The 14,970-nt window shown below is 37.1% G+C and overlaps 1 protein-coding gene across 3 annotated transcripts; it reads left to right on the top strand.

The window, feature by feature from the left end:
• Positions 1-882: 882 nt before the first annotated feature.
• LOC122820988 (gastrula zinc finger protein XlCGF57.1-like) lies at positions 883-8,685 on the top strand. Of its 3 annotated transcripts, XM_044098764.1 has the most exons (4): positions 883-1,168; positions 1,733-1,843; positions 6,031-6,528; positions 6,697-8,613. In XM_044098764.1, exons 1-4 carry the CDS (start codon positions 1,105-1,107, stop codon positions 7,464-7,466), a joined length of 1,443 nt encoding a protein of 480 aa, XP_043954699.1. In that variant the 5' UTR covers positions 883-1,104; the 3' UTR covers positions 7,467-8,613. The 3 variants fall into 3 exon arrangements, with proteins under 3 accessions (XP_043954699.1, XP_043954697.1, XP_043954698.1); XM_044098762.1 differs by having other exon boundaries at positions 6,031-8,614; XM_044098763.1 differs by lacking the exon at positions 1,733-1,843 and having other exon boundaries at positions 6,031-8,685.
• The last annotated feature ends 6,285 nt before the right edge of the window (positions 8,686-14,970 follow it).

Raw genomic sequence — 14,970 nt, 5'->3', positions numbered from 1 at the left:
AAAATTTAAGACAATTTTTAAAAAAGGTCACATTCAGTAAATCTTTACAACATGTAGTGGCACTCTGCGTCCCAAAAGTTCGTTGTACCACCTTTGCAGTTTGTCTAACAACCAATATTTGAATCACTCGACTGAAACCAAGTCTTCTTTTATGATGTTTACTTAAAGAACTCAAAAAAGTACACTTACAGAAAAAAATGAAAGGCTTGGTACAGCTCGGTCAAAAAATTGTGTTGCTTCCACCGTATCCAACAGCAATCTGAACTCAAATGTGCATACGGGCAATATTAATGTTACGCATTACGTAGTGGAAGCCAAAATTACTTTTCACAATAAAAGCATCCTTTTATATTAACTAAGTTATACATTCTAGAAAATATACTCATCACGAATTTCTTAAAAGTAAATTAAGCATATTTATACAATTTTAATCTAAATTATTATTCTATATGAATTCCCCATTAACTGGCTCTTACACAACATTAAAAGTATTTTTTATTAATTAGTCAAACTCCTGTTTGTGTGGAAACAGGAGTAATTATTCACAGTGAGTGATTACCTCACTGAAATAAATGAACCCTTTCTTCATGTTCTAAAATATTTATTATAAAACTGTATGCTGAGAGAAGGCTCAAAGTGGAGGATTTTGCTTTAAAGATTGTCTGGGGATGTAGTTTTTAATAGTGTTTTTAGTTTTCTAAGGAGAACTGGTATTATGGGAAGATTATAGTGGATTAATGTCTGATCCATACTCCAGTCTGGAAGGTGGCGGTAATGCGCCTACAGGTTGTTTGCCAACAGCCATAAAAAACAAGAAGAAGATGGCTCAAAGCGGAACATTCAATGGGGAACTAAAAATCGTTTACAGTTTCTTCAGTGCATCCAAAGTGAAACACGCCTAAAGCTACGGAGTGCACGAGGTAGCGTTAGCTCCTCTTAGAAGGTCGTTTGAAAACAGGTTTAGTGTTTTCAATAAATATTTGAGTGTTTTCAGTGAAAATGTCTTCAGTTCAGCCTTAGAGAGAGTTTATCAACGAGCAGGTAACTCCTGCTGAAGAAACATTCACAGAGTTGAAAGAAATCAACGTTAAGATCGAGGAAGAGATGGAGGATCAGCGCAGACTGATGGATTTTACTCGGATACCGAAGATCATTTTACACCGGATAGGTACGAAACACCTTCACGTTTTACTGATTAGTTGGGTTACAAAAAGTTTTTAGACAGATAAATAATCGCTGTGTCCGGAAACCTATTTGAAGGATCCACTCAAATTGTAAATATTAAGTAAAACTATAAAATTCGTGAAGAAATTTAACCGGGCCTGCCAAAGTGTGCCCGTCAGTTTGGACCCAGCGTTCTGATGCTAACGATTAGCATCAATGCTAAGCTAAGCTAAATTGTAGCCAGTAGCCTATGCAGAGTCAGAAGCATGTTGACCAACATGGAGTTGCACCTTCCAGTTTGTTAAAATTAGTGTATAATCTAAAATGAGCCAAAATGCTAATGTAAACCTAAATGCTGTCAGTAGCATGTGGGGTATCATTAGAATGTTGTCTTACATTGACTTCCTACATTCAGAGTCCTAAACAAGGCTAATAAGTAAGAAAAATAGCAAAACGTTTATTTTAGGGAAAAGGCTAATGCTTGTGCAGCAAGGCAGCGCCCTGACCTCAGAGGAAAAGATAATGCAGGCTAATATTATTGCACTATCTCTGTGTCGCCCTGCGACAGAAACATCCACAGAGTTGAAAGAAATCAACGTTAAGATCGAGGAAGAGATGGAGGATCAGCGCAGACTGCTGGATTTTACTCGGATACCGAAGATCATTTTACACCGGATAGGTACGAAACACCTTCATGTTTTACTGATTAGTTGGGTTACAAAGAGTTTTTAGACAGATAAATAATCGTTGTGTTCGGAAACCTATTTAAGGAATCCACTCAAATTGTAAATATTAAGTAGAACTATAAAATTCATGAAGAAATTTAACCGGGCCTGTCAAAGTGTGCCCGTCAGTTTGGACCCAGCGTTCTGATGCTAACGATTAGCATCAATGCTAAGCTTAGCTAAATTGTAGCCAGTAACCTGTGGAGAGTCACAAGCATGTTGACTAACATGGAGTTGCACCATTCAGTTTGTTGAAATTAGTGTATAATCTAAAATGAGCCAAAATGCTAATGTAAACCTAAATGCTGTCAGTAGCATGTGGGGTATCATTAGAATGTTGTCTTACATTGACTTCCTACATTCAGAGTCCTAAACAAGGCTAATAAGTGAGAAAAATAGCCAAACGTTTATTTTAGGGAAAAGGTTCATGCTTGTGCAGCAAGGCAGCGCCCTGACCTCAGAGGAAAAGATGATGCAGGCTAATATCATCACACTATCTCTGCGTCGCCCTGCGACAGACTGGCGACCTGTCCAGGGTGACCCCGTGCACCAGCACCTCCCAACCGCACTAGGGACAAGGTGTCCCGCTTCACGGCAGATGCTGCGCCGATCCGCCTGTCGATTTCCTGCTCCCTTCTTCCCTCACTTGTGAACAAGATCTTGAGATACTTGAACTCCTCCACTTGGGGCAGGACGGGTCTGCGGTTCTTCTCCTGATCCATTCTGTCTGATATCAAACCCGCTGGCTGTCACTGAATAACACAGACACATTTATTTTAATGCCCCTATTAAACTTCACTGTGATTGTTCTGTCTGTATCTTCCCACTACCGTCTGTGTTTTTGCCAGAGGTTTTATTTCTAGTATCGGGTAGACATTTTAAAAAGACACTGGTTGATTGCAGCTCACTGCGGCTGCGCAGTGTCCTTCTCTAGGTAACCATGACAACAGCATCAGCTCGTTGGGTCCTATTTAGGTCCCGCAAGGACAATTTAGCTGACCCTAACATTTCCCGTGTTTTGTTTTGGTCATTATTATTACACTTATTGTTGAGATGTGTGTGTGATCGGTGTGTCTATCAGACATTTATAGCAATACGGAATAAATCGCGTCCCGTATTGGACAACAACAACCAGCTGTCATTGTAGCCTAGCTTAAGCTAACATGAATATTTACAACTCTCTTGTTGATACATTGACATTACTTACCTTCTGTCTTTCAACCACTTTGAAAAGATTTTCTTCGTCTCTCCAACATCTTTATTCTTCCCCCTCTTCCATTTTCTGTTTTGTGCCCTGGAGTTTTTTTCCGCGCCCCATCTTTAGCTTTCTGTTGTCGAGGCGTTACTACAAATTTAAAAGAAAAAGACGCACCATAGCGCGTTCTCGAAGGGATGCTGCCCAAGCTACCTGTATGGGAGGGGAGAGCGGCTGAGAGGAGTGGAGGGGCGTCTAATCAGTGCTGTTCCTCTGTTATCATTTCATACACAAAATGCTGACAAGGAAAGAATTCCCCGCATTGTTTTGGCGCCCCCTCTAGTGCAGCGCCCCTATACGTTGCAGACAGTGCATACCCACTTTTTGCGCCACTGATTCTTTGTTGCTGTTTAAATAAAATCATATGGTAATGACAGTATACACTTGTCTGATACATATAGCCGTCAGTTCGTGCCAAGCGTATGATGATCTTACAGAATATCAGCAGAGAGGACCAATCACACAGCTGTCGCCTCCGCATTGCCTCCAGCGCTGCTGCTGTTTTATCTCTGAAGTTTATCTCAGCACAAATTGTGCGCTCCTCCTTTCACTCAAACTGGACACAAGCTAACCTGTTTTTATATTTACATCAACCCCCTGTGAGGAATTAAGATTCTTTGGAGAACTCTAAATTAGGGCTGAAATGATTCCTCTAATGCCCCCTGCATTAGAGGAATCATTTCAGCTACAGATCTTTATTTTTTATGCCATGAGACAGATATGGTCTAAATCAGGGGTGTCAAAGTCAAATGGACGGAGGGCCAAATAAAAAATTTAGCTACAAGCCGAGGGCCGGACTGATCGAATGTTCATTGAAATTTTTTTAAATGACGCATATAGTCTAGTGCAGCGGACCGGCCCAAGCCTTCGTAAATTTCCTGCGGACCGGGGGGGCGTGCGCGTTGTGAGGATCGAGCGGGGAGGGGGGGGGGGGGGGGCATCTCGCATTTTGTCAGACGGGGTGCCGGCTTGCTGCGGGCCGGTTCTAATAATAAATCAAGATCATCCCAGGGGCCGTAGAAAATCTTCTCGCGGGCCGGATGTGGCCCGCGGGCCTTGACTCTGACATATGTGCTCTAATGGTTCCAGTATCTCGATTATTAAAATTCCTTGAGGAAGATTTACCTGCCTAAAAGCTTCATTAGTTTATGTTTTATTATTTAGCGCACCGTGTTTCGGCCGGGACATTATGTGCTTTGCGCGGAGCTCTGACTTTCACCTCTGAGTTGTTGACGAAAGCTAAGTGTTAGCGGCACAACGTCCAATTTTCAAGTTCAACCTGTGGGTATTTTATTGATTGATGATAACACTCGGGTTTTCATCGTTTTTGGAGGACCAATAAGCATCCTTAAAATGACTGGCGATTCCTGGTGTACAGCAGCCTTTCTCCTCCTGTAGCTTCTGGTTCACAGCGAACGGCGGGAAGAGGCTGCAGGAGTATTTATACAGGTGAGCAGATTGACTGAACACGGCGGTCGGCTGATGGTTACAGTGTAAATGTAGCTTTACGGACGAACTGCACAACAAATTTCTGGGGCAAGGTGAGAATTCATCTATTAAACTCACTGAAGATGAATACATAAACCAAAAGCTGGAGCATAGACATTTGTCTATAGGTGTATTTGTGAGCCTGAATCGTTATTATTAAACTGAATATAATTTCAGATCTTTGTATAACTTTTCTTCAGGTTAACTTAGAAAGTGAGATATTATTGTTACATGTTAGTTTTCTAAACTACAAAGAAGAAACTGTTAGGGACGCTCAAATATGAAAAATTGGATTGATGTTGATATCTGATAGTAACAGTGATGTTATGCCAGATTTACCAATATTTCATTTTATAATTTTTTTTATCCGATTACTTGATTAATCATAAGAATAATCAATACATTACTCAATTACTAAAATATTTGTTTACAACAAACCTACTATCCATCCAGTTATTACTAAAAACAATTTATTGATATGCTGAACTGACGACTCATCTTATTGTGCATCTGTACTCAATGCATGTAAGCTATTCTAACAGAATAATGGCCCAAATTAAGTTAAAGAAGGTCAGTGTTAGCCCTGCCCAAAGCCCCTCCCTCCACTTTGATTGGGGAATTATTTTATGGTGACACTGCAGGAACATGAACCAGGCGATAATAATAATGATCACAACAATTAAGTGGATATTTAATAATTGTCTTGACTGGCTGCTAAGTTTCCATTTTAATAATGTAATGACATATTTAATAAATAGTATATTAAATAAACTCTTTAAATAATTATATCAAATGTCCCTTTACCTCTTTCACATTTAATCTTCCAAATTGTCCAACATTCATGTCAAATATTTTCAATAGGATCATTTTTCCATTATTTTCTGCATGTTAACAACAATCACTCCACTGTTACCAATTCTGCTGCGAATCGCAGGAAAGTAAAGGCTGAGATTTATTCATGCTTTTGAAAGTTTGTGTTGAGTGTGTGAGTGGAGCAATGTCTGACAATATCAATGGTTGAGATTAAAAATTACTTTGCATTTTTACTTTAGGGATTTTATGTCACTCTAACATATATCCTGTTAAAGAGTGTTAAAGAGTATATATGACATATATCCTGTAGCTACATAGAGGAAGAAAACTTTGTTTGTCAGGAAGCCACTAAGTGAAGCTATAGCCATCTTGTTTTCTCACCTGGAAGTCAATAATATCATATTTTGACTCGCATCTAGTTCCATTCTGGTCAGAAGAACCTTATTGATTGAGTTAATGTTCATTCTTGTAAGATAGTAATTTTATAATAATCCAAGAAAATCTTGTTTTGATGCATCAAGGGATTAAACTGAAGGATTTGTTATTTATTGACATTTAAAGGCATTTGTTTTGTCTATTTCCCAGATCTCGCACAATGTTCTGTGTTTGAAGAGGAGGAGGTTCTCAATGAAACAGAACCACAGAAGAACCAACTCATCTCTCGTGGCTCTGCAGAAACTGAGAACCAGGATAAGGAAGGAAGCAATTCTGAAGACCCAGGAAAAAAGAGAGATGAGGAACAGAAACAAATAGAGAGATATGTGAAAACCAAAGAGCAGAAAGGAAGAACTGACACTGAAAAACAAAAAAAACACAAGAAAGTTCACAGAGGAAAAAAATTACATTCTTGTAAAATTTGTGATAAAGGCTTTTCTCAAAACAGTAACATGATGAGACACATGATAACTCACACAGGAGTAAAACCTTTCACTTGTTCAACCTGTGGGAAAAGTTACAGACAAAAACATGTTTTAATTTATCACATGAGAATTCACACAAGTGAAAAACTGGCCATGTGTGTGAACTGTGGAAAAGGTTTTTATAACACCAAGAATTTAAAGAGACACATGAGAATTCACACAGGTGAGAAGCCTTTCTCTTGTGGGACCTGTGGAAAAAGTTTCTCTAACAAGCATAATTTAAATGTTCACATGACAATTCACACAGGTGAGAAGCCTTTCTCCTGTGGGACTTGTGGAAAAAGTTTCACTCGAAAATACACTTTAAATGTTCACATGACAATTCACACAGGTGAGAAGCCTTTCTCCTGTGGGTCCTGTGGAAAGAGTTTCACTCGAAAAGACACTTTAAATGTTCATATGAAAAATCACACAGGTGAGAGGCCTTTCTCTTGTGTGACCTGTGGGAAAAGTTATAGAACACAATATACTTTAATTTGTCACATGAGAATTCACACAGGTGAGAAGCCTTTCTCTTGTGTAACCTGTGGGAAAAGTTACAGAGAAAAAATTGCTTTAATTTGTCACATGAGAATTCACACAGGTGAGAAGCCTTTCTCTTGTGTAACCTGTGGGAAAAGTTACAGAGAAAAAATTGCTTTAATTTGTCACATGAGAATTCACACAGGTGAGAAGCCTTTCTCTTGTGTAACCTGTGGGAAAAGTTACAGAGAAAAAATTGTTTTAATTCGTCACATGAGAATTCACACAGGTGAGAAGCCTTTCTCTTGTGGGACCTGTGGCAAGAGTTATAGTGAAAGACGGACTTTAACTCAGCACGTGAGAATTCACACAGGTGAGAAGCCTTTCTCTTGTGGAACCTGTGGAAAGAGTTACAGTAAAAGATGGACTTTAACTCGGCACGTGAGAATTCACACAGGTGAGAAACCTTTCTCTTGTGGAACCTGTGGAAAGAGTTACATTGAAAGAGGGACTTTAACTAAGCACATGAGAATTCACACAGGTGAAAGGCCTTTCTCTTGTGGGACTTGTGGAGAAAGTTTCAGGATGAAAAGACAATTATTTAAACACATAAAGATTCATATGGGTACGAAACAGTGATGCGCGGTGAGGTTCATAGCTGGTGAGGCACTGCCTTACGATGTTTAAAAATAGACACCATGCATGTTGCAAAAATCTTGCACATGCATACAACGCTGTAGAGCAAAAAGACAATTCTTTTACCTGTCATCCATAGCTGCGTTAACCAGATGAAACTTAGAAATGTAGTATTATGGGTTGTTATGTTGCTGTATGGTGTTTTAAGATCTTGTTCAATGTGTCCCTTTTTACTTTGAGCCCCTGTCCCTCCAAAGGTCTCTGCACGACCCTGTTCATATGTAAGGTGTTTATATGCAGTCAGCATCTATGCACCACAAATTTGGAACAAACTTCCAGAAAACTGTAAAACAGCTGAAACACTGACTTCCTTTAAATCTCGACTAAAAACCCACCTGTTTAGAGTTGTATTTGAAATGTAACCAATTGCAAATTTATTGATGGAAATTGACTTAATGTTGTGTTTTGATTGTTGATTCTATGTTGCATGACTTTGTGCTTTTGTGTTTATGATGTAAAGAACTTTGAAATGCCTTACTGCTGAAATGTGCTATACAAATAAAATTTGATCGATCAGATGTATTATTTTTACACCCTAGCTTGGTTGTCCCCAGAGTGCTAAAGTTGTTAGCAGGGATGCATCTGAGGACTCTTGAGGACTGGACTTAAGCAGCCCTGCTCTACATTATCAAAAATATATATTTTTTTGTTCCTTTGGGAGGCTTCACAGTGTTTTCTTCTGTTATTTTATATTTCTAACATTTTCTTTGTATGTTTTTAAATGAGTGATTAACAACATCTCTTTGCCCCTTTTCATGTATGATGATACAAGCAAGATACTCACTTTAATTGTCTTTGTGTCTTTAATTAAAGTTATCAGTTTTCTTACATCTTGTCTCTTCAGTGACCTTTCATGTTTTCACTTCTTTCTATTGAAACTAGAAATCTTTGTGTTCTTCTAAAATATATGTATTCATTCAGTGTTTAACTTTAAAACTGAATCACAGCCTACAAAACTACAACCTGATATAACATTAGACTGTTTTACAAACTAAAAAGATCATACTCAAAAAATGTCATTAGATGTTCCAAAATGGTTCTTTTGTAAGATTAAATACCTTTTGATAACTGACTCCAAGCTCACATTTCTTGAGTAATTTTTTCCATTAGAATGATGTAATATTCTAAAAATAAATGCTCTTCTTCAATTAGCTGCAGAAAATCCTCAGAATTAACAGAAATAAAAGGCTTGGAAACATCCGTGTGTTTGTGTAATTACTTTAATACTGTGTTTCACTCACTGAAACATTAACCTTATATTAATATTGTAAAATATTTAAAATAATTGTACGTTGAGAAGAGGCTCAAAGCGGAAAATTCAAAACGGAACTAAAAATCGTTTACAGTTTAAGTCCAGTTTCAGGTAGTTTGAAGACAGGTTTGGTGTTTTCGGTAAATATTTCCCTGTTTTCAGTAAAAATGTCTTCAGAGAGAGTTCATCAACGAGCAGGTAACTCCTGCTGAAGAAACATTCACAGAGTTGAAAGAAATCAACATTAAGATCGAGGAAGAGATGGAGGATCAGCGCAGACTGATGGATTTTACTCGGACACCGAAGATCATCTTACACCGGATAGGTACGAGGCAGAAATATAAAGTTAACTGTAAATTTCATATTCTAAAATAAACACAAAATAAAACAACAAATTTGATAAGAAACATTTCTCCAAATATTTTTTTTCTAAATAAAACTATCGAAATCGATACTTAGTAATGTTTACGGGGTGAAGCCAAATATTGAAATGCACTGAGTAAAAAGACAAAGTCTTGTAGCCTAGATAGATTTCTGAAAATTATTTATATTTGCTAAATGCTAGAAAACTTAGTCTGCGACAGACTGCCGACTAGTCCAGTGTGACCCCGCGCATCAGCACCTCCACCCCCACTAGGGACAAGATGTATGGATCGAAAACTAGGCGAGAACGTTTCAATAAAATTCAGTCATGTTTATTTGCATAGCATATTTCAGCAACAAGAAAGTTCAAAGTGCTTTATATCAGCTCTGCTGTCGTAGGGACAGATACAGGAAATCCTTCCTGCCACATGCCATCTCACTGTACAATAAAAGATAAATCATTGTTCTGCACTAATCAGCCCAATTTTGCACAACTGCACTGTGGCACACTTACTGTACATATACTACATATACATATCTGCATTTTTTAATCTCTGTAAGGACTGCTCTTAAGTTGCATTTTATATTTTACAGCACTTTACAATTTTACAATTTGTAGCATTTTATATTTTATATTTATTTTATTTTATCTACAACTAGTTGTTACTGTCTTGTCTTTATGCTGCAACTGCGAAGTAATTTCCCTCCTGGGATGAATAAAGTACTTCTATTCTCTGACTGACATATAAAAGCTTTTGTTTTTATCTTTTTGTCCAGTTCTGTTTAAAGAGGAGGAAGTTCTCAATGAGCCCAGCAACCAGGTGGAAAACTCCACTTTATATCCAGAGGAACCAGAACTTCTGCAGATGAAACAGCAGTAAAAGGAACCAGAACATCAAGAGTTCAAAGAGGAAGAGAAGCAACTCTGCATCAGTCAGGATGAAGAGCAGCTTGTGCTGAAACAGGAGACTGATGACATTTTGGAGAATCCTCTTAATGTGGAAAGAATCCACAATGAAACAGAACCACAGAGGAACCAACTCATCTCTCATGGCTCTGCTGAGGATGAGAACCAGGATCAGGAAGGAAGCAATTCTGAAGACCCAGGAAAAAAGAGAGATGAAAAACAGAAACAAAAGAAGAAATGTCAGAAAACCAAACAGCAGAAAAGCAAAACTGACAGTTCAAAACAAAATAAGTACAAGAAAGTTCACCACATCAAAAGTTATATTGTTGTAAAATTTGCGCTAAAACATTTTCTCGAAAGAATTCTTTGCCTAGACACATGAAAATTCACATGGGAGAGAAATGTTTCCAATGTCCAGTCTGTGGAAAACGTTTCCGTTACATGACTAGTTTCATTTATCACTTGAGAATTCACACAGGTGAAAAAACGTTCACATGTTCAATCTGTGGAAAACATTACAGTTTAAAGGGAGCTTTAAAGAATCACATGAGGATTCATGTGGGTGAGAAGCCTTTTTCATGTACGGCCTGTAAAACAAATTTTACCAGTAACAGCTGTTTAGCTATTCACATGAGGTTTCACACGGATGAGAAGCGTTATTCATGTGAGACTTGTGGAAAACATTTTGGTTACAAATGTGATTTAAATCTTCACATGAGGATTCACAAAAATGAGAAGTCTTTTTCTTGTGTGACTTGGGGAAAAACTTTCCCTCAGAGAAGCAGTTTCACTGTTCATATGAGAAATCACATGATGGCATAATTTAAGTAACTTGCTGTTTGGAAGTGGAGTAATTATAGCTTGATGACGTTTTAAAAATGTAGCAGCTTTGTTAAAAAAAGCATTCCAAATAAGAAGTCATCTTATTCTGGTAGTTTTACCTTTCCATTTTAATGTTTATTTTTAAGTGAGATTGTCTCCGTATTAATTATTTCTTAATTGAAAAGTGAATTTAAATGCTTTTAGAGTTATTGTATGTTTGTTGTACTCAAAGTTTGTTTTAGTTAAAAGACTTTAATTTGTGAAACATGTCTTTGTTTTTGTTTGAGATGTTTGACTTTGTAGAGTATTAGAAAATTTCATGATGATGTAGATTAAATTTCAGATAAAAAGTGACAAAAACCTGTCTCACTTGTCTTATTTTGGGCGAGCACACGTTCAGGAACGGCAAAAAACCATTCCTAAACACAGAAATAACTCAAAGCTTAGCACAAGGTTCATGACCAATATTTATATTAAAATCATGGACTTAATGTCTATAAATATATTTCTGACTTGTCAGTGCCCAGTTGATTGGAAGTGCAAGGATTTGACTGCTACAACTACGACTAAACAGGTGAAATTAGTCAGTCATAGCTAGCAAGCCTCTATCTCTTAAACATTTAAATCAAGTGACTGGCTTTATTTAACTTAAAGAAAAAATAATTCCATTCATCCATCTCTCCAGGACAAGTTTACTAATCATCATCGTGGCAAACATAATTAAATCAAATTACAGACTGTCATGATTACGTCACAGTGCTGCCACCTTGTGACAGAAACATGTTCATGCAGCTCAGCAGATATAAACAAGCTACAGGTTTTTGTTTCTGTCACCATCTCAGTGATTTAATTTCATGATTCGCTAGAAAATGTTTTGTTCAGATTATTAAATAGGATCAAACGTTTAAATGACTGAAGGAAGTCAGTCAGTCAGATGTGACAAATTCATCTTAATTAACAGAAATAAAAGGTTTTAAATAATCAGTCTTTGAGTTATTATTATATGTACTGTGTTTTGCTCGGGTGAGTTGAGTAACTAAAATAAATATATTTCAACAATATTTTAATGTACTGAATATTAATGTATGTTAAAAGAGGTGAGTCAAAGCGGAACTTATAAATCGTTCACAATTTCTTCAGTACAACCACAGCGAAACACGGGGAAGATAAAAACAGAGCACACGGGATACCCTTAATTACAAAAAATTATTAACTTAAATTACAGATTTTCATGATTACGTCACAGTGCTGCCATCTTGTGACAGAAACATGTTCCTGCAGCTCAGCGGAGATAAATAAGCTGCAGGTTGTGTTTCCGTTTCCATCTCACTGATTTTAGTTCAAGATGTTCAGTCAGGAAATGTTTTGTTTCAGATTATTAAATAGGATCAAATGTTTCAATGACTGAATGAAGTCAGACAGTAGAGGTTGGTTGTAGTGTGTGCGAAATTCACCATAATTAACAGAAATAAAAGGTTTGGAACCTCAGTCTATGAGTAATTATTGTACGTACCTTGTCTTAAAAGAACAATTCAACAATATTTAATTTACTGAATATAACTATGTTAAAAGTGGTTACTCAAAGCGGAACTTATAAATCATTCACAGTTTCTTCAGTACAGCCACAGTGAAACACGGGGAAGATAAAAACAGAGCACACGGGCTAGCCTTAGCGTTTGTTTTGTTTTCTGAGGACGGGTTTGAGGTTTAGCTAAATATTTGAGTGTTTGCGGTAAAAATGTCTTCCGTTCAGCTTCAGAGAGCGTTTATCAACGAGCAGGTAACTCCTGCTGAAGAAACATTCACAGAGTTGAAAGAAATCAACGTTAAGATCGAGGAAGAGATGGAGGATCAGCGCAGACTGATGGATTTCAGCCGGATACCGAAGATCATCTTACACCGGATAGGTACGAGGCAGAAATATAAAGTTATGTGTAAATTTCAAATACTAGAATGCACACAAAATTTAACTACTAATATAATTGCAAAACAACAAATTTGACTATCGAAGCTGAAGTTGGTTTCCGATTCCAGCTTCCCATTCGGAAAATGTCTACAGGGCGATTCCACCTAATCTTTCACTACCTTTCTAATCTTTAATCTATTCTATAAAAAAAAAAACAACTACAACACCTAGACACTTCAACATGGACTGGATTATTCTGCTCTAACAGTATAATATTTACAACCATCTTTGTGACTTAGGAAAACTTTTTCTCATTTGTGAAACCTTTATGTGATTTGTGAGTCTTCACTGAAGTCCAGATTACTATGCACACTTGTTCCATGCAGTTTTTATTTCAAATTCAATTGTAATTCAAAAACCCTTTATTAATACCAATGGGAAATTAAGTGTTGGTGTAACTCATTAATTCTTCAAAGAGTTATTGTAGATGGTGTTGGAAGGAAAGATCTTCTGCAGCAGTCTGTTAAGTGAAGTTTCACAAATCCCAAACATAGTTTTAAATATTTTGCTATTAGAGCAAAATAATCCAGTCCAAATTTGAAGTGTCTATGTGTTCTTTTTCTAGAATAGATTAAAGATGAGGAAGGTAGTGAAAAATTGGGTGAAATTGCCCTTTAGCTATTTCCAGAACCGGAAATCAATTTCAGCTTCATATTTGACTAGAAGAAACATTTCTCAAATAATTTTTTTCCCCAAAAATTATTTTTGTTTGCTAAATACTAGAAAGCTTCTTATTGCCAGACAGTTACTTAATCATTTGTTAATCTGCAAGTTTCAATAGTTGAGATCACAAAGCACTTTTCAGAATTATAAGTTTTTAATTTTATGTTAATCCAAGAAAATCTTGTTTAAATGCATCAATGGATTAAATTGAAGGGTTTGACCTCTAACTGACATTTTCAAAGCTTTTGTTTTTTTCTTTTTGTCCAGGTCTGTGTAGAGAAGAGGAGGTTCTCAATGAGCCCAGCAACCAGGTGGAAAACTCCACGTTAGCTCAAGAGAAACCAGAACCTCTGCAGATAAAACCAGAACCTCTGCAGATAAAACAAGAACAAGAAGAACCAGAACCTCTGCAGATAAAACCAGAACCTCTGCAGATAAAACAAGAACAACAAGAACCAGAACCTCTGCAGATAAAACAAGAACAAGAAGAACCAGAACCTCTGCAGATAAAACAAGAACAAGAAGAACCAGAACCTCTGCAGATAAAACAAGAACCAGAAGAACCAGAACCTCTGCAGATAGAACAAGAAGAACCGGAACCTCAGCAGATAAAACAAGAACAAGAAGAACCAGAACATCAAGAGTTCAAAGAGGAAGAGAAGCAACTCTGCATCAGTCAGGATGAAGAGCATCTTGTGCTGAAACAGGAGACAGATCATGTTTTCATGAGTCCTTATGATATGAAAAGAATTCACAATGAAACAGAACCACAGATGAACCAACTCATCTCTCATGGCTCTGCTGAGGATGAGAACCAGGATCAGGAAAGAAGCAATTTTGAAGATCCAGGAAAAAAGAGAAAGGAAGAACAGAAACAAAATGAGAGATGCCAGAAAACCAAACAGCAGAAAAGTACAACCGGCAGTCCAAACCAAAAATTATATTCTTGTAAAATTTGCCATAAAATCTTTCCTCGAAAGAATTCCTTGCCTAGACACATGAGAATTCACACGGGAGAGAAACCTTTCACATGTCCAACCTGTGGAAAAAGTTACAGATACAAGAAAAATTTAATTTACCACTTAAAAATTTACAGAGGTGAAAAACCATTCACATGTTCAATCTGTGGAAAGCAATACCATTTAAAGGACAGTTTAAAGAACCACATGAGGTTTCACACGGGTGAGAAGCTTTTGTGTGTGATCTGTGGAAAGACTTTCCCTCTAAAAGGTAATCTTTCTGCACACTTTAAAGTTCACAAAGGTCAGAAGTCTTTTTCTTGTGTGACTTGTGGAAAAACTTTTCGGTTTCAATCTCATTTACTTCGTCATATCAGAAGTCACACAGGTGAGAAGCCTTTCTCTTGTGTGACTTGTGGAAAAAGTTTCACTCGGAGAAACAATTTAACTATTCATGTCAGAGAGCACATGATGGCATAATTTGAGCCTTAAGTATAAATTTTCTCAGTAACTTG

Source organism: Gambusia affinis, linkage group LG18, assembly GCF_019740435.1.
Source record: "Gambusia affinis linkage group LG18, SWU_Gaff_1.0, whole genome shotgun sequence".
NCBI lineage: Eukaryota > Metazoa > Chordata > Actinopteri > Cyprinodontiformes > Poeciliidae > Gambusia > Gambusia affinis.
The sequence above is the reverse complement of the archived record's forward strand: the minus strand, read 5'-3'. Positions and strand labels throughout refer to the sequence as shown.

What these genes read in the sequence shown, in the direction of transcription:
- LOC122820988 (XM_044098762.1), top strand. Translation starts at nt 1,105, where the DNA reads ATGGAGGATCAGCGCAGACTGATGGATTTTACTCGGATACCGAAGATC. An exon ending in GATCATTTTACACCGGATAG is followed by an intron (nt 1,169 to 1,732) that starts GTACGAAACACC and finishes GCCCTGCGACAG; the next exon opens with AAACATCCACAGAGTTGAAA. An exon ending in GATCATTTTACACCGGATAG is followed by an intron (nt 1,844 to 6,030) that starts GTACGAAACACC and finishes TCTATTTCCCAG; the next exon opens with ATCTCGCACAATGTTCTGTG.